General features: G+C 38.9%; 1 protein-coding gene across 2 annotated transcripts in view; it reads right to left on the bottom strand.

The window, feature by feature from the left end:
- Positions 1 to 23,941, bottom strand: part of OXR1 (oxidation resistance 1) — a 460,340-nt gene that overhangs the window by 224,314 nt on the left and 212,085 nt on the right. For both annotated transcript variants that reach the window (XM_025870990.2, XM_025870992.2), the window contains exon 3: positions 2,813 to 3,009. In XM_025870990.2, the coding sequence (XP_025726775.1) occupies positions 2,813 to 3,009 (197 nt within the window). The remainder of the gene's footprint in view (positions 1 to 2,812; positions 3,010 to 23,941) is intronic.

The raw sequence follows: 23,941 nt of genomic DNA, 5'->3' as shown, positions 1-23,941 counted from the left end.
GAAATGTTATTATACTTCTTGTAAGATGGATTAATTCTCTTATAAAAAATGAGTTTATGCTATGTCATTATTTTGCTGCTATTAGGTTTAATATGTTTCTATTACTACGAATAATTAAGGACCCGAATCTACTGTCTATACAAGAATACTGTTATGTCTTTCTTAGAGTCCGCTCAACAGGAAATAGATCCTATACATAGGTCCATGAAGGATAACAGCTGTGAGATCAAAAGAAATTTCTAGGGGTGCCTGGGTGGCTCAGTTGTTAAGCGTCTGCCTTCGGCTCAGGTCATGATCCCAGGGTCCTGGGATCGAGCCCCGCATCGGGCTCCCTGCTCAGCGGGAAGCCTGCTTCTCCCTCTCCCACCCCCTCTGCTTGTGTTCCTGCTCTCACTGTCTCTCTCTCTCTCTCTGTCAAATAAATAAATAAAATCTTAAAAAAAAATTTCTAGAGAAGCTACTGTGCCACCAGCCACTAAAAGACAGTTAAATAACTTCAAAATTTTCTAGTTTTTTAATTTGAAAATTCTTTAATTCCCAGAATCATTGCTTGATTTTAAATATATTATTTTACTTAAATACAGTACTGCTCTTCATTGCAAAACTTAAATGTAGTACTCAACTTAGCCACATGAGGGCTCCTAGGTTTTATTCAATTGTGTGACCCATAAATTGAAACACCGAAAGATACCTTTCAATGAAAGTGCATATTGGCTGGTGGATGGGTTAGTTGGCATGGTTTCCTTAAATGAGATTATCTGAGAATTGAAGTAAAAATACTACTCCACTGTATTACTATCGAAACATTTGGCGCACCTCTGCAGGTAGCCTTCTGAATAACTGAAGGCTGATTCTGAAGTGTCACAAGAGAAGGTTAATAATTTCATTTGCAGAATCTGCTACCTCTTGCTCATGGCTCCTTAACTTCTCTCAGGTTCTATCCCTTATCATAAAAATAAAGAGTAGAACACCTACCTAACAAGCTTCACTTGTGACTGGTATATGGCATTACCAATAAGGGGTGATTTTAGTTGTTGTTGTTATTACCAACACATATCATTAAGGGATACTGAAAGACACTTGTTTTGTGAAATAACCCTTCAATACAGGCGATTACATAGTTGCTAATATTTCAGCCTTGAAAAACATAGTTACGGGTCCAAATTAGTAGAGGGGTTATAAAAACACATTAAGTTAACAATTCAGATATCTCTTTTAACATAATAGACATGCCATTTGCATTGGTTATGAATCAAATTGTTGCAAGTCCAGTAATTAAATATTCACTCGTGGTAGGGACATTTATGATAACTCACACTTCCTCTCTCTGTAACCCAAGCTCACCATTTAGACTTCTGTTTTCTAGGCTTATCTCTTTATTTATGTGGCCAAGCTTGTCATTGTTTCCCCCTCATTTTCTCATCTTTAAAGAACATTGAGTTTATATGATAAACTTTATTTTCTGAAGGTAAAATACCGTTTCTTCTTAGCCAGTTAGTAAGTTGGAAAAGCAATAGAAGGTGGTAGACATGTTAAAGGGTGGAAGGAGAGGACACTGGAAAACAGAGTCAGTTATGTAAACATTATGGGCTTTTCTAGTTAACTCATTTTTAGAAACATGTTATTGTAAGTTTTAAAAATAAGACGGTTTACACTGTCTTATATCAATTCTTATTACTTGACTATTGATATCCTCAAAGACACCATGCCTGCTCTCTCTTGAAAAATAAGATTTGAACATCTTCATCAGGAAAGAGGAGACCAGAGAGTAGATATAGGAGAAGGACATAAAATGGCAGAAAGGGAAAGCGTGATTTTAGTCGCCATATCCTGAAACGGTGCTAGGCCTACATGGAGGCATGTCTTCAAGCTTGAAGGATACAACCTAACCCAAAGACACAAAACATGTCTTGACAAAGTCACACAGAAAATTGATGTGGGAATAAGAATTAGAAATCTGGCCTCTTGAGTGTGATCTCTAGATAAGAACACTAAAGTAGCTGAGACAAAATTTTCAAACATCCCATAATGGGTTGAGGTGGTAGATACCAAATAAAATGTGACCCCTTTGATGTAACTTTGGTAAACCATGAAGCCATAGTCTCTACTTTTAAGGCTTTTGGATAGGACCAAATCTCTCTAAAATGAAATAATAAGCAAGGTCAAGCCTCCATCTCCTCTTCCTGGGTAGACTTATCTCCCCTATGCAAAAAAAGGGGCATTGTGCTGGCACGACTCCACCCCCAGTTTACTATTTCCTTAGCTGATGGGTTCTACATGGGGTTCAATCCCTCCAAGACGAAGTAACGCGCAAAGCCAATGCACACCTGCACTGCAATCTGTCCTCCCTCAGCCTCCTCAGCCTCTATTTTCTTAATGGCTTTGGTAGTTACGGGGGCACATCAACCACTGTCTCAACAACCTGACAGAACATGGTCAGAGACTTGAAAGCCTGGAGGAAACATGAAAGAAGAAACACAAATAAACAAGAAGTGGCGTTGGCTGAGAGGGGCAAAAATGAAAGTGGTAGCACATAAACTCATACACTGGAGAACCAAAGATACATATGACTAACTCTCCTCAGGCCAGGACATGGATGGTCCCCAAGCCTGCTCTCTAACTTAACTTTGTGGAAGGTTCTCAGTGCTCTTCCATCTCCATGTTCAAACTGCACGAGAAAATGACCGCATCAATCAGCAGAAAGATACGCATGTCCTATAAGCAAGGGGGCATGTAACTGCAGACCCACGCATTCACAGGGCTGTTCAGACAGACTGCACCTGTTCACATGCATAAAATGTCTGGTGCTCACCAATGGTGTAGAACCTCTTCAGTTCACTCCTCCGAGAAGGATGCTTCTGGGTATTGGTCGTGTTGTTCTGCTCTTCTTCAATGACGGGCGTCTTGGGTGTGGGGGCCTTACTGGCTTGTGGCGTTGGCTTTCCTGCAGCAGCCAGAGGGCTGAACCCAGGAGCGGTAATATCCACTGACTGGGACTTTTTCTTCAACCTACAGGTAAAGAATACCACATGCTGATTACTCACTCGGGAGACACTTGTTTCAACTTTATCTCCGGCATAATTTTTTTCAACAATTGAATTAATATTTGGCCCTGAAATAGAACAAGGTTTATTCAGAAATTATAGACATTCCCTACGGTATTTTAAATTCTTCAAATATTTGTGAAACTTCAAATATTTGGGGAAAAATATGCCTAATCATTTTAAAAGGTTTTGGTAAAAGGTATTAGAACGTAATGCAATAAAGGACTTTTATTTTTCTAACAGCAAACTAAAATGTGGTGTCAGACAAAGATAATGCATTTGGCTACTGCTTTTAATTCCAAAAGGAGTATCTTTAATGCTATAGTAAAACACTAGTTAGAAATAAATAATTGCAACCCAGAAAGAGATAATGAAATGATTATTTGGGTAACTAGAGGCTGCCAGGGCTTTTTATTTTATCTATAATAGCATCTTAGCTGTAAAAATTATAGAGTTCACATTATTTCTCCAGACATTCTCATGGACTGCTCACATCTACACTTTAGAGAGCTGACATGAGACCTCACATGGAAATCAAAAAGCTATCCATAAAACATTTTCTCCACTCATGCATAGGGAATGTGTCTCTTGGTGTAAAAATTACTGATAAATGATATGAGATAAATCCAAATACTTCAAGCTACAGAACTTTAGATTTGTAATTGTAACTGAACCTTAAGCCCAGTCTACTCTTGGTTCATGGTACTTTGAGAAGCTAACACTAGGTGTCATTTTTCAAGTCTAGATTCCTCATAGAAAACAGGTTGGTAGTCAATTCTTTATCAGTTACAGTAATCACACTTGACATTTGCAATTTCTCAAGTTTCGCACATGTTTATACCTCCAGACTTTATTTAGGCTTTTCCAGTAAATTCTTCTATATTCTGCCCCACTGTCAGGTCCTGCTCATGTTTCTAGACTCAGCTTAAAAATGGCCTCCTCAGGCACTATGTAATAGCATAGTGTTTTAAGACCATCGACATTGGATTTAGAAAATCTAGGTTCAAACACGATCTCTATCACTTAAGCTTTGAAACCTTAGACATATTTAACCTTCTGGAGACAGCAAAGCAACAAAACAACAATAATATGAAGCTCCTGTCACCCAATTATTTTTATTTTATAGGGGTCTGTTACCCAAAGGATAAAAATTTAAAGAAAGAATAGTCAAGGCTTGATGTCAGATTGATAACAAGGGAGGAGAAAAAAGAAGTAGAAGAAAGAGGATTTCAAGGTTCCTGGTTTAGGACATAAAGTGGATTCAGCTTTACAATGGGAGCATGAAGGACTCCCAGAATATGCTCCTACAGGAGGAGCACAGTGGCTTGGCATCGCATAGTTTTTAGAATATAAGCAGGGGTTGCATTACAGATTTGCAGTAAAAAATTTAGAGTTTGGATCATTTTGCTGATTATCAAAAATGCTGACTACCTTTCACTGACTATAAAGGCAGATGTTGGCGGGTGGGGGGCAGGAGAAGAAGGCTGAGTGGGCGAATGGGGCTGGGCAAGGAGACTTCCAAGGGCCTTCAGATGGGGAGCATCTACAAGTAGAAACTATTCATGCAGCAACTGGTGAAATTACTATGTTTTTGGCTGTGAATCAGGGCTGAACCTCAAGACACTGTTTACAAATAATAACATACATATAGCCGTAGAGATACCCTGGCAAGAGTCAAAGAAGTTGTCAAAGATCATGAGACTTAAAAATGTGTATCTGGGGTGCCTGGTGGCGCAGTCAGTTGAGCATCTGACTCTTGGTTTTGGCTCAGGTCGTGATCTTGGGGTTGTGAGACTGAGCCTGGTGTTGGGCTCCACACTCAGTGTGCAGTCTGCTTGGGTTTCCCTCTCCTCCCTTTGCCCCTCCCCAGCTCTCCAAAATAAATTTTTTTTAAAGATTTTAATTATTAATTATTGTAGCATGTCAGCAATGACAGCTTAGATTTGAGACAGTGCTAGATACCACAACTGATGAAGTTCTACATCACTTAAAAATGTCTCCATATCCCACAAGTCCTTTTCAAATAGCCTCTTTGGAATGAGCAAAGGATGTAGTTGTGGGCTCCAAAGGCCAAAGGCAAGCAGAAAATGGCCCTATGGCATTTTCCCTGCTCCTTTTGCCCTTCCTCACCAGATAATCTTCCCAATCAACACTTGAAGGGTGTCATATTTTCATTGTTGTTGCTGGAGTCTGGAACACTGTGAGTAGCTTCACTGGCTTACCTAAGAAAATACTTCCCTGTGCACGTTTTTAGAAAGCAGAACTGTGTGCGTAACTGAATTAGCCCTTTAAAGACCCTAAAATTGACTACTGTGATTGGCAAGGAAATGTGCAAACTGCTACCTTCAATTTCCAAATTTCATGAAGGGAAGTCTTTCTCAATTTTTAACAATGTTCTTAATTAAATGTGTTAAACAAATGTAAATAGCGTAATGGAATATGTAGGTGTACATGAGATAAAATACTCATTGATATTAAATGAAACATTACAAATAGAGACAAAAATAATCTCTTAATTGGCACCAAAAGAATCTTTGTTTAATGTGCTTTGCATTTCCAAAGGAAAATGAGTGCCGACATCTTGGATGGAGAAAAGGAAATGAGTAAAAGGAGCCATCCCTTTTGGCACTGCGCCACTAGGCAGACTATCTAGTGGTTCATAATCTTTGCCCTTTCTTTTTCCTCTGTTTTTGAACAGAAAAGAACTATTCCTTCTCTTCTCCACATGTGTCCCCACACATTTTTTCAGCATGGTAACAATGTTGGACACTTTTCTGAGACTCGGTTTTCTCATCTATAAAATGGAGATAAAACATATCCAGACAGGTTCTGTGGATTAAGTAAACACCCTCGGTGAAAGTGCCTAGCACAGCACCTACAGAGGATGTTCTCAATAAATGGAAGTTCCAATCTCTTTGTAAAAGGAGGTAAGGGAGGACAGAATTTTGTTCTTCAAACTTCTAAGGGATGCTGAGGAAGTTAGAACAGCTTCCTGGGATCCTTTGCTGCTGCACTACTCAGGGGTTGCAATGCATTTTGTAAGGGGGCGGTCCCACCTTTTCTGCAGTGTGGATTTGGGGGAAGGAGCAGAGGATAAAGGTTAAGCTAAATGGGAGCCTTTCGTGTGGTGTACAATGTGATATCTCTCCTGTGAGAATCCCCAGATCTTTTGGAAAACAACTGAATCCATCCAATAAATAGTTTGCTTGAGTGCATGTAGTTTTTAAATCTGTGTGAGTTGACTTAAAATAGCAAACTTGTAAGCAGAGGTGGAGCCCAGAGAACCATGGGAAGGACAAAAACCTGAAAGGAAGTATGAGGAGGGCTTTGACCTTCGTACTCTGTCAAAATAGGATTCATGCCAATTTCAACTAGTTCTCCAAGGAGGAAGGGAAGCCCTGTAGGCCAATGATGAAATGAAGTCACAGGAAATAGAGAAAAAAGTAAGCGGTAGAAAACTTCTAATACCAACCAATTTAAATGGGATTACCTTCATAGTAATCAACTAAATTTCATTCTTAGATAATTTATTTCTACTTTACTAGACACATGAGAAACCTTCCATGTATTTTCCAAATCACTGGCTAGAATGCATGCATCTTTTGGCTTAAATGAGTTAATGGACACCCCAACTCTCAGGGCTTGCACCAGCAGTGACTGAATATGGCTTTACATTGCCGACCATAGAGGGACTGCTCCCAAAGATCTGGGTCGATTGTCTGTTTCAAGAGATTTGCCCATGGAGACACCTTCTCTAAGCTTCTTTGCTTTTAGCCCTTTATTACTATTGTTTATTACTTGCCATACTCTTTTGGGCACCCCTTTCCTTTTTCTCTCACATTGTAGGGTCTTCATCTACTATCACTAGCCTTCTATCATTTTCCATTCCAGCCATAGCCAAGCAATGGTTGTCATCTTTCTTTGTCTGCCAGGCTCTGCATCTTCTAATAGTTTTGTTATTTTGCCTAAATACTACATGATAGAATTCTACCTTAAGCCTAAACTAAATCCTGGTATGATTTAAATGCATAAGGAAAAAAATGGTTTCATTTAGTTTGAGTTCTTCACTGGAATTACATCTTCCATTAAATGGAATTCAAATTGTACCTTTATTAGAACTAACAGTATATTTCCCGAGTTCTGTAGTTATCTGACAAAAATGAACGTTCTACTATACACCTAGTAAAGGCTTAGGATGCCCTGGGGTACAGTAGCAACAGTTGAGAAAAGCTACTGTAGTATAATGAGAATATTCCCTAGGTCAGAGGAATTTAAAGTGGTAAAACAATAGAATATAAAAGCCACAGGTGCATATATTTGACTGTGTGCCTCTGGAATAATAGCAGAGTGGTTAAGACTATGGACATGGGGCCAGATTCCCTGGAATTGAATCCCTAATCTGATATTTACTAACTTGTAACCTTCAAAAATTTTCTTAATCTCTCCTTGCCTTGGCCCTCTCATATGTAAAATGGAGGTATTAATAACACCTGTGTCATAAAATTGACATGAGGATTAAGTTAACCTTTATAAAAGCACTTAAAATACTTAGCACATAGTATTATTATTTGCTTTAAACAAAAACACAAGCAAACATCAATAGTCACTGAGCATTTATAATATACAGGGCACAGGCCATATATACATTATTTCATTTACTGATCACAATAAACCTATGAGGTATCATATTCCTTATTTTTAGAGGGGGCAGCTGAGGTTTAGAGAAAGAGACAGGGCTAAAAACTAGGGACGCTGGAATCCAACCAGTACATTTTGACCAAAAGGCCATGCTTTGGAATTAGGGGATAGAGATAAATTTCAGCTGTGACATTTCCTAGCCATGGGACTTTTGGCAAGAACCTGGACTTTCTAGACCTCTTATTTTCTTACCCACAATGGTGGTAGTTATGCTATCTGCCTACTTTACCCAAGAGAGTTCTTGTGGGCATAAAATGTGTTAACTCATGTGAAAGCACTTTGCAAAATTCCAGAAATCTTTAGGATTGGTACTAGCTATACAAATTCACTCTTCGCCACATTAATCTGTTGTATACTAACAAATGTGCATGTATACATACATACACGGACGTATGTAAATGGCTGTGCCCCTAAAACCCAACATTTTCTAGTCCTTTCCAGTAATTTTCAGCAAGAAGACCATCTGTGGTTTGCACAACTCATTACTGTTAGCAAAGCTGGCTCCTTGCTTCCTAAAAGAGCTAGTGTAAGGATATTTTTTAAAGCAGTAAAGCTGCTGAGAATGCAGATTTTTCCAAGTTGGATACTGTGGCTTCTGCAAAAATCTCAAGTCACTCAAAAAGAGCTTTTGAGAGCAAATGCCTAAAAAAATTTCACATTTCAAAATTAAGGCCTTTTGTTACCCCTCCTGTACAGTCTGACTAAAAATCAGCAGCTAAAAACAAACCACACACTCAGCAAAAAAACCCAAACATATTCAGAAGTCCAACCAGAAAAAATGACAGATTGGAAATCTATGCATTAAACCAAACAAACAAAAAAACAATCCATTAAGATATAGACTATGCCAATCACAGCCTGCTTTGTAAGTGCTGTGCTCATACTATTCTAGGTGGCCCCAACATAGGAACGAAGCAGAAAATCTCATTAGTGTGGAATCAGGAATTACACAATCTTCTTTTATAATTCTAAACCAATGCAAAATGTTTCAACAGAAAGTATCCTTTGGGAGTACAAATTGGTATTAGACAGTCAATGGGACACCAAAACTAGGTACCTTGTTATAAAAAGACGTTTCTAGCCCTGTATTCATCCTAAGAAATTTATGCTTTCCTATTTGGAAATACAGAGAACAGAAAATTCAAGAATTAAGCCACAGGTGCAATGATATGTAGGAATGGTTTGCTAGAAATTCTCTTGTTAAATGCAACCAAGTTCAACTCTGCGAAGGGCAAGGCCAGTGTCTATAATGTGAGTTATATAGAAGCACACATGAATTTATTGCTCTTATACCTAATTCTATGCTAAAAATGCCAGAAATTAAATCCCAATCCAATCTGCCTCTCCAGAGTTTAATAAGTCCTAACATAAAAGGTGAACATTTCTTATTGACCTTTCATGAAAAAGGCATCCAAATCCTCCAAGTTTGCCAGCTGGTTTATTTATATCCCTATGTTTACACCAGCTGAGAGAAGAGAGACAGGAAGAAGCACTTTTGATTAGGAGTCCTTACCACCAGATCAACTTAATCCCTACAGTCACAGAAATCCTAGTCTGTTCATCAGTTTATTCCTAGGATTTAGCATGGTTCTTGGCATAGAGTAGGCAACAAGTAAATAGATTATGGAATGAACGAATGATCTCATGATGGGGGAAAACACCACAAGAAATAATACAAAAAGACAAGCAAGTTCACATATAAAAAATCTATGAAAATAAACTGAAAGAGTAAGACTTTGGACAGTTTGGGAGCAGATACAATGATCAATTTAATTCATTCACTTAAGATAGCCTTCTTCCCACCCAACTATGGGAATGTGTTTTTGAATTTAGAAAAAGGAAATAGTTTCAAAATCTCCATTATCAATACTATAGCCTTCTTCCCACCCAACTATGGGAATGTGTTTTTGAATTTAGAAAAAGGAAATAGTTTCAAAATCTCCATTATCAATACTATGACCAGTGTGAACAATATGTCAATTCTTTATTCACTAAATCCAGTCTTGTAATTGGTAAGGAAACACTCTGTACTTTCATAAATTGATATTCTTACACAAAACTTTTCAGTGGTGGCATGGAGAAGAAGGAGCAAGGACTCTGGAATTGGGTTCAAGTTCAGGATCTACTGCTTTTAAACAACCTAAAGATGAAACATTATAATTTTATTGATTAGAAATATCTACTTAATGTTTTTGGAGCACTCATTAAGAATTTTGCATATTATCTTTCTACTATGAAATTCCAAAGCACTAAGTTAATAGTAGTAACATTTTCATGAGTTTCCCCTTCCATGTACTTTCCAATTATACTACTATATTACAAGCATTCACCTTGAAATTACACAAATTTCCAATTTATTTCAGTTTTTGCCTTGGAACTTCAAAGCCTTTCAACTGGAAAATCCCAAAAGTACAAACACATTATGCAAATCCAAAGATTAGGGCTTGAAGGATTTGGAAGTCAAATTCTTATAAATGTTAAACAGTCCTCTATAATAACTCACAGAGATGAAATTTAATTTTATTACCTTTGATGAAGTGATTTGTAACATGCTATTGCCACACTGAATGCATGCTGTTTATTCATTTTAGGAAGAAGAAATCAGAATAAATAAGACTATCTTAAGACTTCGGCTTCTATCCAACATTGCTGATTAAAGGAATCTATTTTCGACAGGGCCTATTACACACTATCAGTATAAAACATAAGGACTAGCTGATTAAAATGTAGTTTTGCTTATGTACAACATAAGGCAACTCTGAACTTAATCAAGATAGCTTCTGTAGGTAATGATCATCTGGGCCAAAGCCCAATGGTTTATAGTTAAAATGCCAATGTAGCATGTAGCACAACAATCTCCCATCTTAATTTCCCCAGAAGATTCAAGAATCAGGAAATGAATTTACAGAAAAATGCAGGCCTTGTGTTTACATATTAATTCAGGATCTTGATGGAAAACATCACTCTGGTTAATCCATTGCTTCTTTACCTCTTTTTTTTTTTTTAAGATTTATTTATTTGAGAGAGAGAGAGAGCATGAGCGAACACATGGAGGGCAAGGGGCAGTGGGAGAAAGAAACTTTAGCAGATTCTGCGCTGATCACGGAGCTCCAAGGCTTGATCTCATGACCCTGGGATCACGACCTGAGCAGAAACCAAGAGTTGGATGCTTAAATGACTGTGCCACCCAGGAGCCCTCTTTACTTCTTTAAATTTAGATCATCCTTTGATAGATATAAAAAAATCCATAAGTCATCCTAAATGTTTTCAAATGAAAATGATGCTTTATGGTTTTTAAAGGCAAGATTGCATTGTTGATTGTATTAGTGATTGAAAATGATTTTTTTAGATTTTTTGGGAAACTATTTAGATTCCGATCAGCCACCCTGGATAGGGCCTGCTATGTCCTCTTCCCCAATTTGAAAATCACTGGGGTATCTGTTACAGGTTTCTTCTGTTCAGATGATAGTAATTTAATACATGAAGGCTATGTAGGGCCCTTAGTACAACGGAGTTGGATTTTAGACTTTCTTCAGATAAACATATAATATTCAAAATTAAAGAAATCACTGTCTTCTTTCCAATGGCAACTCAATAAACTTACATTTATCTTTCCCCACTATTTTATTTTTTATTTTTTTGTTTTTTAATGGTCACTATTGTTTAAGTTTTTATTGTTATGTTAATCACCATACATTACATCATTAGTTTTTGATGTACTGTTCCATGATTCATTGTTTGCGTATAACACCCAGTGCTCCATGCAGAACATGCCCTCTTTAATACCCATCACCAGGCTAACCCATCCCCCCCTCCCCTCTAGAACCCTAAGTTTGTTTTTCAGAGTCTATAGTCTCTCATGTTTTGTCTATCTTTCCCTACTATTTTAAATCTTTTTTTTTCCTATTACAGAAGAGAATGCGGTCCTTTTCTTGTTAAAGCCTCTCTCCATGTGTTTTCTGATTCCAACCGCATCCTCTCTCTACACTTCAGATTTTAATGTTCTAACCACTCTCTTCCCTCTGTGAGTCCCGAACCAACTGAGGAACAAGTACAGGTGTCAGGGACCCCATCACAAGCGGGCCGCTTGGAAACGCAGTGCCCTGGTGAGGCTGACCCGTGGGCAGCACGTCCCAACGACAGGAGGCAGAGGAGGCTGGGCCACAGCCTGAGACATCCCTCTTCTTCCTTTGGGGAGGCATAGGTATCGGCAGCCAAAGCTCTCTTTTATATCCTTCAGAAAACAAGGAAATGTCTTTTTTCTGCCCAAAGGAAGGGATGCAGGAAAGGGAGGAATTGTTCCTCCTAGGTCACTTTCTCAAGGCTATACTCCCCGGGTTACCTGCTTCCCATTCTGGTCATTGATCTTGTCCACTTTGCTAAACCATTCCTACCAGCATTTAACCAGGGGCTAACATGACATGTCCCTTCAAGTCCTTTTCTTTCCAAAGGTACCATCCCATTTCTTGCTTTCTCTTCTCCCCTTCACAGCGCTCAGCATCATCTGCCATTCACTGTGCTTTGCACCCGCCACTTTCAGAAAATGACACATTTAGGTCATGTGGTCAAACTCAAAGTGACGCTTTGGTTTTCATTCCTCTTAACCTTTTAGCTGCAGGACCTATTTGTGGAGGTGGACAGCACAGAGATTAAGGCCATGGACTCTGGAGTTAGCATGCCTGGCTCTCGAACTCGGCTGCTTATTATGGAATCTTGGGCAAACTACTTAATCTCTCTCTAAAATGGGTAAAATGGGTTTAATAATTGGACTTACCTCAAAGGGTTTTTAAAAGGATAATACAACACTATCCATATAAATATTCAGCATGATGCATTCTGGTACATATACATACTCGTCTTTTTTTATGGTCCCTCTATCTTGAAACATTCTAGCTCAGATTTCCTGACATAGAATTCTTCTAATATTTCTTTTTCCACTATTCCTTGAAGAGTCTCTTTTTTTCCTATTCAATCCTAAATTTTGGATTATCCAGAGGCCTAATGGAGTTGGGCCTCCCTCTGCTCTATTTTCATGATCTCCTTAGGTGTTCTCATCCATTCCCTTGAGATGAAATATTTATATGACGAAAACTCCATATTTTTTTTATTTACTTGAGAAAGAGAGAGCATGAGCATGAATGGGATGGGGGAGGGGCAAAGGGAGAGGGAGAAGCAGACTCCCCTCTGAGCAGGGAGCCCAATGTGGGGCTTGATCCCAGGACCCCAAGATCATGACCCAAGCTGAAGGCAGATGCTTACCTGACTGAGCCACCTAGGTGCCCCTGAAAACTCTCATATTTTTACCTCTAGCCCAAACCTTCCCCAGAATTGCAAATTTAAATATACCACTAGCTTCTTGGAGGTAATTATCCATTACCTGTGGCACATCTTAAAGTGAACATATCCCTAAACAAATTCTCGATTCCTAAACTCACCCCAACCTTCCTTCTCACCTTCTCTATCTCTGTAAATGGCACCCCCACCCCCACTCAGTTCCTTAGGCCAGAAACTTGGAAGTTAGAGTTGATCCCTTCTTTTGCAACACTCTCCACTTCTAATTCATCAACAGGTTCTCTCTCTCTCTTTTTTTTTTTTGAAGATCTTATTTATTTATTTGACAGAGAGAGACACAGCAAGAGAGGGAACACAAGCAGGGGGAGTGGGAGAGGGAGAAGCAGGCTTCCCGCTGAGCAGGGAGCCTGATGTGGGGCTCAATCCCAGGATCCTGGGATCATGACCTAAGCCGAAAGCAGACGCATAACAACTGAGCCACCCAGGCGCCCCCCAAGTTCTCTTTATTCTGCCTTCAAGTTCTGTATTAAATCTCTCTACTTCTCTCCATCTCCACCACCAGCTCTTTAGTCATCCCTCTTCTGGGTTATTGCCAAAGTCTCCATATTGGTCTCCCAGTAAGACTTCCCTCTCCTACTACCTATTCTTCGTATAGCAGCCCGAATAAGAATGTTCAAGCATAAAAGAAATAGATCATTTTCCTTCAAATAATTGAATGGCTTCCCAATGTGGCTGGATGAATTTCTCAGCTTGTTTCTATGGCCCATCAGGTCCTGCACGTGTCTTTCACCTACTTCACCTTGGGCCACTCATCGTCTTGGCCTAACCTATTTCTTGCTCATGCTGTAGTCATTTTGGTGTCCTTCAAGGTTCCCAAACATGTCAAGCTCTTTCCATCCTCAAGGCCCTTGCACATATTAATCTTTTCAGCTGGAATGCTATATGAGTTGCTGGTTCCTTCTCATTTTTCAGTCTCCTTAGAAAAACCATCACCCATGATGTTAAGTAGGTTGCTCTCATTTCCTGCTCCCCATCCCCACTCAGTTCCAAATTATTCCTTAGCACTCTGCTTATCTGCTTCTCACAAGGTCTAATAATATATTTGTTCATGTTCACTTTGTTCTGTCTCTCTCACTTCACTATTCACTCTGGTGGGGCTGAAAGCACAATCCCTTTATGCACAGAGCACGGTGCTTTGCACATCTTGTGTACAGCAAAAATGTTTACTACATGGATGAATAAGTGAACACATGATCTCTTCACATAGATTCCACACATGTCTTTATTCAGAAGACCTACAAGTAATGAGTTTATGTTTACTTTTTCCATTTTCTTTCATTTTTAGTTTGGCTCAATCACAATGTCCCAAATCTTTCTTAAGAAATTACAGTCATGTCTTTTGTTAGAAAACACCAGAGCCAAGGGCAAAAAAACACGCAAAATTCCTAACAGTTATGTGAAAAGAGCACCGTCTCCTAATCTATGACCTGAACCAATTTTGAAAGCTAAAAATTATGGTTGAATACATGGTCTCAGAAATAATCTTAGGCTAGAAGACCCTTCTAAACATGTGTTGCTCCACTGGTTTATGCTAATGGGCATTTCACTATTGCATTTTCCAGGCCTCATACTTCTGCAGGTGGTAAATTACATTAAGGGAAAAATCAAATAGAGATTGGATGCAGAGAAGCAAAATATTACACATTAATAAAGCCAGAAAAAAAGGCGGGAGGGGGAAACAACTACATATATGTTCATTTCTAATCTTATTAAGGACCAATAGAAATTCCTACATAACTTCTTATTTAAAAGTTATTCAGTCAATTCATTAAAGAATAAAAAAATAAAATCTGGTGATGGCAAAAAGTAGTAATCTATATTTAAGATTGAAGGGCTTTCAAGTCTTTTTTTTTTTTTTTTTAAGATTTTATTTATTTGAGAGAGAGAATGAGAGATAGAGAGCACGAGAGGGAAGAGGGTCAGAGGGAGAAGCAGACTCCCCGCCGAGCAGGGAGCCCGATGTGGGACTCGATCCCGGGACTCCAGGATCATGACCTGAGCCGAAGGCAGTCGCTGAACCGACTGAGCCACCCAGGCGCCCCAAGTCTTTTTTTTTTTTTAATGGAAGCATTATGTAACTTTTACTTTACATGTCCACAAATGCTTGTATAACATACAGTGATTAATTCTACAGTTTAGAGTGGTTTTTTTCATAGAAGAGAAAGAAAGGTTAGTGACACACAGGTGTGCTACAGTGACACTGGGTCGAGCCCTGAGGAAGACACATTGTGGAGGATGGCTGAGTGATGCTTAGGTCCTGGGCAGCTGCTGTGAGGTGCAGGCAAGTACCCCTGGGCAAGGGTGGGGTCCCCTGCATGGCAGCCAGGCTGCTCATCTGCTACCGACCATGGCGGGTGGGGGTGAGGGGGTTGGGGGGGGAACACAAAATAGGGCTTCTTTGAAAAAAACAATTTGATAAGAGACCAAAAGTTGTTCTACTTTCCTAATTGTAAGCTATTGTGATATAACTAAACTTTACTCTTTACTAAATCTCAGGCTAGTGCTTTACTTAGACGGTTCTGAAGCATAAACATTGACCTTAGCTTGCCCTTCATGCTAGCATAAAAATTAGTTCCTTGCAGAATCCATCTGCTAACAGAGCCTGGACCAGCTAACACTTCCTGCCAGCTCGTGGCTATGCAGCTAAGGGCATCCTTCACCACAGAATGTTTCAGGACCCTGTTTAGGGCACAGGAAAGCAAAGACTCAAAACTACAAGTAGAAAGTTAAGGAAAAGGGAAAGTGTGAAGACTGCCAGAAATATTAGGTTATAAGGTTGTAGAAGCCCAAACAAATTTGATCTTTCTACATACTTACTCTTCACAGAAATATTTAAAAAACAATATTTATGATGGCTTTTCCATTCCTATAGAAAACGCCAGAACTGACATTCACTTTAACTTTCTAAAAAACTTCAACCCAAACACCAGGATTGGTGTTTAAAACTGAAGCCGTATATAAAATATTTATGGAACGGTATTGAAGCCCCTCTTTCCTTAGCACTTAATAAAATCCAAATGGCCGAATAGGAAAGCTTCCCACGTAACAGTTTAAAAAACATCGACCCCATACATGATTTTTTTAGGTTCAGTCAAGATTATTTTAAAGTTTTATCACTGCTGGATACAAAATAAAGGCATACAACTGTCCCAAGAGGGGCGGGATGTACAGAGCCTAAGTTAGGCCCAACGTGGGGCTTGAACTCACAACCCTGAGATCAAGAATCTCTACTGACTGAGCCAGCCAGGCACCTCAAGAACTTTCAAATTTTTAGGAAACCCAAGTTCAACCACTGAACAGCACAGCAGCAGTAATGGAACTAATATTTCTGATTCATGTAATATGTCAAGTAAATGACAAGTGACTAACTTTAATCTGTTTGGCAAAAACTACTTGAGGTCAAGGATTGTCTTATTCAAATTTGAGCCACCAGTGCCCTGTATCTTGTCAGGAAGGAATTACACAGGCTACATTTAATGTAACCACCATTAAAGGCTTGACTTTACCTAAGGAAAAATGGAAATTTTTCCTGGTAAATACAAACTGGTATATACAAACATCACAAGAAGGACTGCTTTGAAGCCTTCTTATGAACACTTATGTGGTTTCTATCACAAATATGATAAGGGCAGTCCAGTGTCGTTCTGAGTTCCTTTTCAGAGCAGTGTTCTGGACTAGATTCTGCCATTACTAGAAATAAAACCTGACATAGGACACCTCACCTGAACCTCATCCTTCTCATCTGTGCCATGCTGGTCAACATCCCTGCCATATTTGCCTAACAAGGTTCCACATCTTTGTGTTCACCAAATAGCTGGTGATTCCCTGTATGTTCGAGGCACTATACTAGACTCCAGGGATCTTCTTGCTAGCATCAGCCTCTGCATCTTGTTGGGTGTTTAAAGGTGACTCATTCTCTTGTCAGGTAGCATACTGAATGGGTTCTTTGTAGTCCACTCCTCACTGGTCATCTCTCACCTGCTATTTCCTCTCTCTGTGTAAATGTAACTCTTTCCACTGGCCCCTAATGTCTCCTTCACCAGCCACTGTGTACGTGGGTTATGCTCTTTCTGCTGGGGTTACCTCCCGCCCCCAGGCAGCCCTCTTGGATAAGACAGAGACTCCTTCAGGACAGATCTCTTTTGTATGGCCACATCTTGCAACAAGAAGCAAGCCACCTTTGCCCTGTGGGTCTCGGCACACCCATGACATGGCAGCTCTTCACATCCCCCCATCAGATTCTCCAGACAGCTATCATCCCTATTCTTTTTGATTTCTCAGGGTCCAGTCAAAGTCTAACCCGTTGTTGACCCTAAGTTCTCTGGCTTGTCTCACTAAAGTCCCATACTTCAGGGTGTGGTAAGGTAAGGTGAGGTAAAGGCCTCTCTCACTTCTTGCTGGGGGCCTGGGATATGACAGGATTCCCCAAACACCAGCAGATCTCTGTGAAAATCCTATCCTAATTCCCCAACTGTTGTATTGGCTGGAGGGGGGTCGTAAGCTAAGAGTCACAAAATCAGATCCTGATCATCAGCTTTTCAAATCTTGATTTGGTGGTCTCACACTTCATTCTGAAATGGAATAAAAGATAGTTGCTCAGTTCCAGCTGAAACAGAACAACTGTCTAATTTTAACTTCCTGTTACAAATCTAATGCACCTTTATTCACCTTTCTTGAGGTCATTCTCTCTGGCTAAGGAAAAGTTGGAACTGCCAAAAAAGGTGGTGACAGAATAGAGACATCCCTCTATCTCAGCAACATTTCTAGTTAAAAGTCATTTATATATTTTTTTCTATTACTTTCTATATATCCCTTGAAAGCTCACTGAATTTGATGCACTATGCTAAGTGCTGGGGATGCAAAGATGAAAAGAAAATGGTTGCTATCCATTTTTATATCCATTTAGAACATAAAAAGGGATGGATTTGGGGCACCTGGTGGCTTAGTTGGTTTAAGCGTCCAACTCTTGATTTCAGCTCAGGCCATGATCTCAGGGTCTTGAGATTCATGGACATAATAAATAAATACATCTTTTTCTTTTAAAAAGGAATGGACTTAAAAAACAGAATTATGGAAAATAATACATACTCTGGTTACAAGAAGGCAATTCTTCTCCAACTTTGAATATGCCTATAAGAAATTCTAATATTCATGTGTATTAATTTCTGACTACGTTTTACTTAACTGTAAGAAATTAGGTTCAAGTATTTGTGAACTGCAAGTCATTGATATTGAGAACAATTAGAATAAGAGAATAGAGGTTGGGATTACAAAAAAAAAAAAACCGAGGTAAAAGTAAAGCAGAAGGCAGGGATGGGATGGGGGAATTTGTTTTGTTTGTCAAAAGCTCTGGGCTGAAATGAGGTGGTCAAGTTTTATTTTACAGAAAAAGCTTCTATTAACAAAATGTTACCCCCAAAAAGATACATTAGGGGCACCTGGGTGGCTCAGTTGGTTAGGTGACTGCCTTCGGCTCAGGTCATGATCCCAGGGTCCTAGGATTGAGCCCCACAGTGGGCTCCCTGGTTGGAGGGAGGCCTGCTTCTCCCTTTCCCACTCCCCTGCTGTGTTCCCTCTCTCACTCTCTCTCTCTCTCTCTCTCTGTGTCAATTGAGTAAATAAATAAAATCTAAAAAAAAAAGATACATTAGAACAAAAATGGCAAAATTTATCTAATTTTACAATAAAGAGCAGAACTCTTTGAGTTGAGTAGAGTTAGTGCTACAAACAGTGAGGACATCATCATTCATGCTCTTATTTTGCCACGGATAGGGAAAAATCAGGTAGGCATGGACTGCACATAGGCACTTGAGAACCACTAGACTGAATGATCTATAATTCTACAGTCAGTGAATTTACTTCATTAAGAATCCTTTTATTCAATTTCCCCCCCTTCATTCTTCCCCTCCTGCTATCTTCTTCTTCTTCTTCTTTTTTTTTTAAACATCTAATGTATTATTTGTTTCAGAGGTACAGGTCTGTGATTCAACAGTCTTACACAAATCACAGCGCTCACCATAGCACATACCCTCCCCAATGTCTATCACCCAGCCACCCATCCCTCCACCACTCCAGCAACCCTCAGGTTGTTTCCTGAGATTAAGACTTCCTCATATCAGTGAGATCATATGATACATGTCTTTCTCTGATTGACTTATTTCGCTCAGCATAATACCCTCCAGTTCCATCCATGTTGTTGCAAATGGCAAGATTTCATTCCTTTTGATGGCTGCATAATATTCCATGATATGTATATATATATATATATATATACACACACACACACACACACACACACACACACACACACACACACACCACATCTTCTTTATCCATTCATCTGTCGATGGACATCTTGGCTCTTTCCACAGTTTGGCTATTGTGAACATTGCTGCTATAAACACTGGGGTGCACGTACCCCTTCGGATCCATTTGTATGGTTTACCAAAGATACAAATGATTTACATTTGTATCTTTGGGGTAAATACCCAGTAGTGCAATTGCTGGATCATATGGTAGCTCTATTTTCAACTTTTTGAGGAACCTCCATACTGTTTTCTAAAGAGGCTGCACCAGCTTGCATTCCCACCAACAGTGTAGGAGGGTTCCCCTTTCTCTGCATCCCTGCCAACATCTGTCGTTTCCTGACTTGTTAATTTTAGCCATTCTGATTGGTGTGAAGTGGTATCTCATTGAGGTTTTGATTTGGATTTCCCTGATGCCGAGTGATGTTGAAATCGGAGGGGGAGACAAACCATGAGAGACTATGGACTCTGAGAAACAACCTGAGGGTTCTAGAGGGGAGGTGGGTGGGGGGATGGGTTAGCCTGGTGATGGGTATTAAGGAGGGTACGTTCTGCATGGAGCGCTGGGTGTTATACGCAAACAATGAATCACGGAACACTACATCAAAAACTAATGATGTAATGTATGGTGATTAATATAACATAATAATAACTTTAAAAAAAAGAATCCTTTTATTCAAATCCATTCCATCCCTGCCTCCTCTCTATGCCTTATTGCAAAGGAACAGACTTTCATATAATTTTCCAAGCCCTGCATTCAGGATTGGCTACATAATTTGTGGTGTGCTGTGCAAGATGAAAATGCAAGGCTCCTGTTAAAAAAAAATATTAAGAATTCAAGACAGTGACAGCAGAGCGTTAAACCAAGTGTGGGGCCCTTTGAAACACAGGCCCTGTGTAGCTGCACATGTTGCACACCCATGAAGCTGGCCCTGCCTATACTGCCTGATATGAACCCCCCAAATTGATTTCCCAAAGCACAGTTTTTCAAAAATGATGCTTCAGCACCTATGACTCTTGTATAAGGAAACATTTCCAGAATGATAATCCAGCTTGATGACATCTTTGTTATTGGTCAGTAAATCATATCCTGCAAGTCATAGCTTAACCCCAAAGTACTGTAGATTATGAATTTATAAATATTGTCTTAACCTCCTAGGAGATGATATTTCCTTAGTCAGTTGAAGTTAATCTTTGTGTCTGTGGAGTTGTGTTGGAGCTTAAGAATAATATTCTACATATACACAATTTGATCAAAACCACCTGGATGGTTCAAAATGATCTCCATGTGGAGGAAAGGGTACTGAGAGTCTCAAGCTGTGGGATGGGAAACAGCTGTGGAGGAAGTATTCTTCCTTCCCTTTTTGCATGGAAGCAGGAAGTGGTCAGATAAATATTTTGATTTCCCAGAGGTAAGAGGCATTTCAGAACAAGAGTGATTTAGAGAGTCCTGAGAAGAGTACTCTAGCTATCATACTAGGCTGGCCTGCCATTATTCCTTCTTTGGAGGCTGCCATGGTCTCCTCCTATTGCTTCCACTCTTTCCTCTCACAAAATCCATCTTCTACACGAAGAGCAAAGTGTTCCTTTAAGAACATAATTCAGATCAAGTCAGCCCCATCCAATGTCTTCTCATCTTCGCTGAGAGTAGATTTAAACTACCTACCATATCCTGCAGGATCCCACATCCCCTGCCTACTTCATTGGCCTCATCTCTGCTCCTCCTAACTCTCTCTGCTCTGTCCATGCTCTCCTTTCTGTTCCTAGAAACTGCATGAGCCTCAAAGCTTTTGTACTGGAAGTTCCCTTTTCATAAATGCCCCTTCTCTAGAAAGTCACCTGCCTGGCTCCTTGTCATCCAGGCCCCAATAGTCTCTTTACAGAAAGACATTCCTTGATGGCCCAACCGAAAGTTGTCAACTTCCCCATCACCCTAGTTGATTTGTATTTTCTTCAGACCATTTATCATTGACATATTCTCTTGTGAATTATCGGTAGTCCCTCACACCTCTTCATTAACGAATGATGTGAGAGCTGGAAGCTGGCCTGCCTTGTTCACTGACAGATCGCCAGTGTTTAGAACAGAATTTGAGATGGTACAGCAATTTTGTTACACACACAAGTATTTCATTCTGCATTAACTAAGGAGGAAACACTACACACTTTCTATCGCTTAAAAATGACAATTCAGCTGCAGAGATTTTTAGCTAGAAGGAAACATTCTACTATTTAAATATGACTTCTTCTCTACAGAGGTTCTTTAAATATGCAGGAAAAAGACTGACGTCTGCAATGTAGCACTTCCTGTATAGTATCTACTGTGTTTCTCCTTGATGACTGTATTTATGGTTTTGGCAATTTCTCAGGAGCTCATGTAAGTAGTCTACACAAGATGTGAATTTGCATCATAAAAATCTTTGGAGCACTACAGTCAATAGCTAGATATTAGTAGTCACTTGCAATTCTTGGGTCACTGGGCTTTGTCACAGTAAGCAAATAAAAGCTCATATTTAGCATTCATTCCACAACGTCACAGACAACAAAAATACTGCTTTGTTATTCAGACGATGATTTGAAATTGCAAGTCACTCTAAGACAGGGAACAAGGTCAGAGTTTTAGAGGAAGAACAATTTTTTTTCTACCACATACTGTTCTATTTAACTTGAAGGATATTGCTGGAGTCCAAACCAAAATATTGCTTTATTTCATTTATACACAGGGCTAATAACTTTCTAACACAATACAAAATGTAGAATAAGATTCTACTTGCTATTCAAGAATCAACTATGCAGAGGGAAAATTCCAAAGATTGTTCATAATTCCTATCATACATTCAGTTGATTAAGGGAAGTAGCAATTTTTAAGATAAGGATAGGTTCATTGTGTGTTTTCATCTTTCTTACATGTTAGAAGCAAAACATCATATAAGTTTGAAGGGAAAAACCCTATAAACATAAGCAGAATCTAGCATTTTGTTAATGTACTGCTCACAACATAGAATAAAAAAAAAAGCAAAACCACACAACACAAAGATTTGGGTCACAGAATGGGGACAAACTAAAATAAATATATTTTATATTAAATGTACACTTTTCTTTTACTGACTTAGGATGTCCCATACTGACTAGTCATCAATAAAGACCACAAGAAATAATAACATTTTTCATGAGGATAAATATTAGCTCAAAGCAAAAGTAGTAATTAACAAGTAGTTATTCTGGTAATCACCTCCTGGGCAAAATTATAGTTGTCAAAGAAAACAGGACACTACATACTTTAAAAATATCTGTTCATTTTCTAGCCAAAGATTTAAAACCTGCATCGGTTGATTCTTTGCCATATAAGATGATGAAGCAAACTAATGGCAATGAAATTGCTTGGGGAAAAAAAATCAATTCCAACCATTTTTGAAAAAGATTTCTAAGTGACATTCTATAATGAGTTCCAAGATGTATCATATAATTTATACACACATACACATGCATACACAACACTCATAAATAAAGATGAAATCATGATTTAAAACAACTTGAATAAAATTAATTTAAGTGAACTATATTCTTATGGTCCATACTGTGATTTAAAGGATTTTGGATTTCATATTAAGGTCTGACTGAAGCTAAAACAGGTAGGCTGCAGTCTTCTGACATTTGTTCATTACTAAGCAAAAATTTTGCTATCTTGGCAACAGCATATTTCTCTCCATATTTTTTATTATATCAATTTGAATTACATTCTTGATTGATTTGTTTATAAGTGTGTTGGAATATGTTTAAAGGAATGCTCCATATATGGATTTATTATCTCAGCAGTAAACCTCAAAAACACATTTGAAGAAAAATGTTTGCTTTTAATAAATGTAAAACCTGATGTTCGTACAAAATTATATTTTACTACAGTTTTGCAAAATGGAACTCAGCAAACAATAAATGCCAATTTCTGGGAGTCTCTCTATGAAATTTTGGTGGCTATTGCCTAAGAACAATTACCAGCAAATTTCTAGCAGGCAATAACAATAAGACAAGAGTCATATGGACAAAAGTCAGAGATGAGCCAAGACATCTGAACTCAGTTAAAAGTACTAACTAATCCTATAAAAGAGTTTTCCTGGGCAATACACACGTATTTGTTCCTGGGGGAAAAATGGGGCCACAAAAGGCAAATATTAAAATGTGTGTATTTCATAGTGAGAAGGTAAAACACACCTACATATGTCTGATCCAATAAAGACAAGCTCCCCCACCAAATATAAATAAATAAATAAATAACCATGTAAATTCTCCTACAGAGGGGGGCCCCTGCTGGGGCATTACAATGCAACTGAAAAAGAAACTAGGGTTACCAAATACAAATGTCAGCACTTTCATTGCAGATTTCAATCTTAATCAAATACACATTTGTGGTAGCATAGAGGATGAGACCCCAGTAGATATTTCCAAGAGTTTTGAGTAATAAAATCTTCACCAGATGAGCCAGATTTTTTTTATTGTGATTACTTTCTCATTATTTCATGGCTAATACTTTCTCTATATTTTTTAGAT

The sequence above is a fragment of the Callorhinus ursinus genome, unplaced genomic scaffold, assembly GCF_003265705.2.
Source record: "Callorhinus ursinus isolate GAN/ISIS: 27379988/994484 unplaced genomic scaffold, GSC_fseal_2.0 scaffold5, whole genome shotgun sequence".
In the NCBI taxonomy this organism is placed as follows: domain Eukaryota; kingdom Metazoa; phylum Chordata; class Mammalia; order Carnivora; family Otariidae; genus Callorhinus; species Callorhinus ursinus.
The sequence above is the reverse complement of the archived record's forward strand: the minus strand, read 5'-3'. Positions and strand labels throughout refer to the sequence as shown.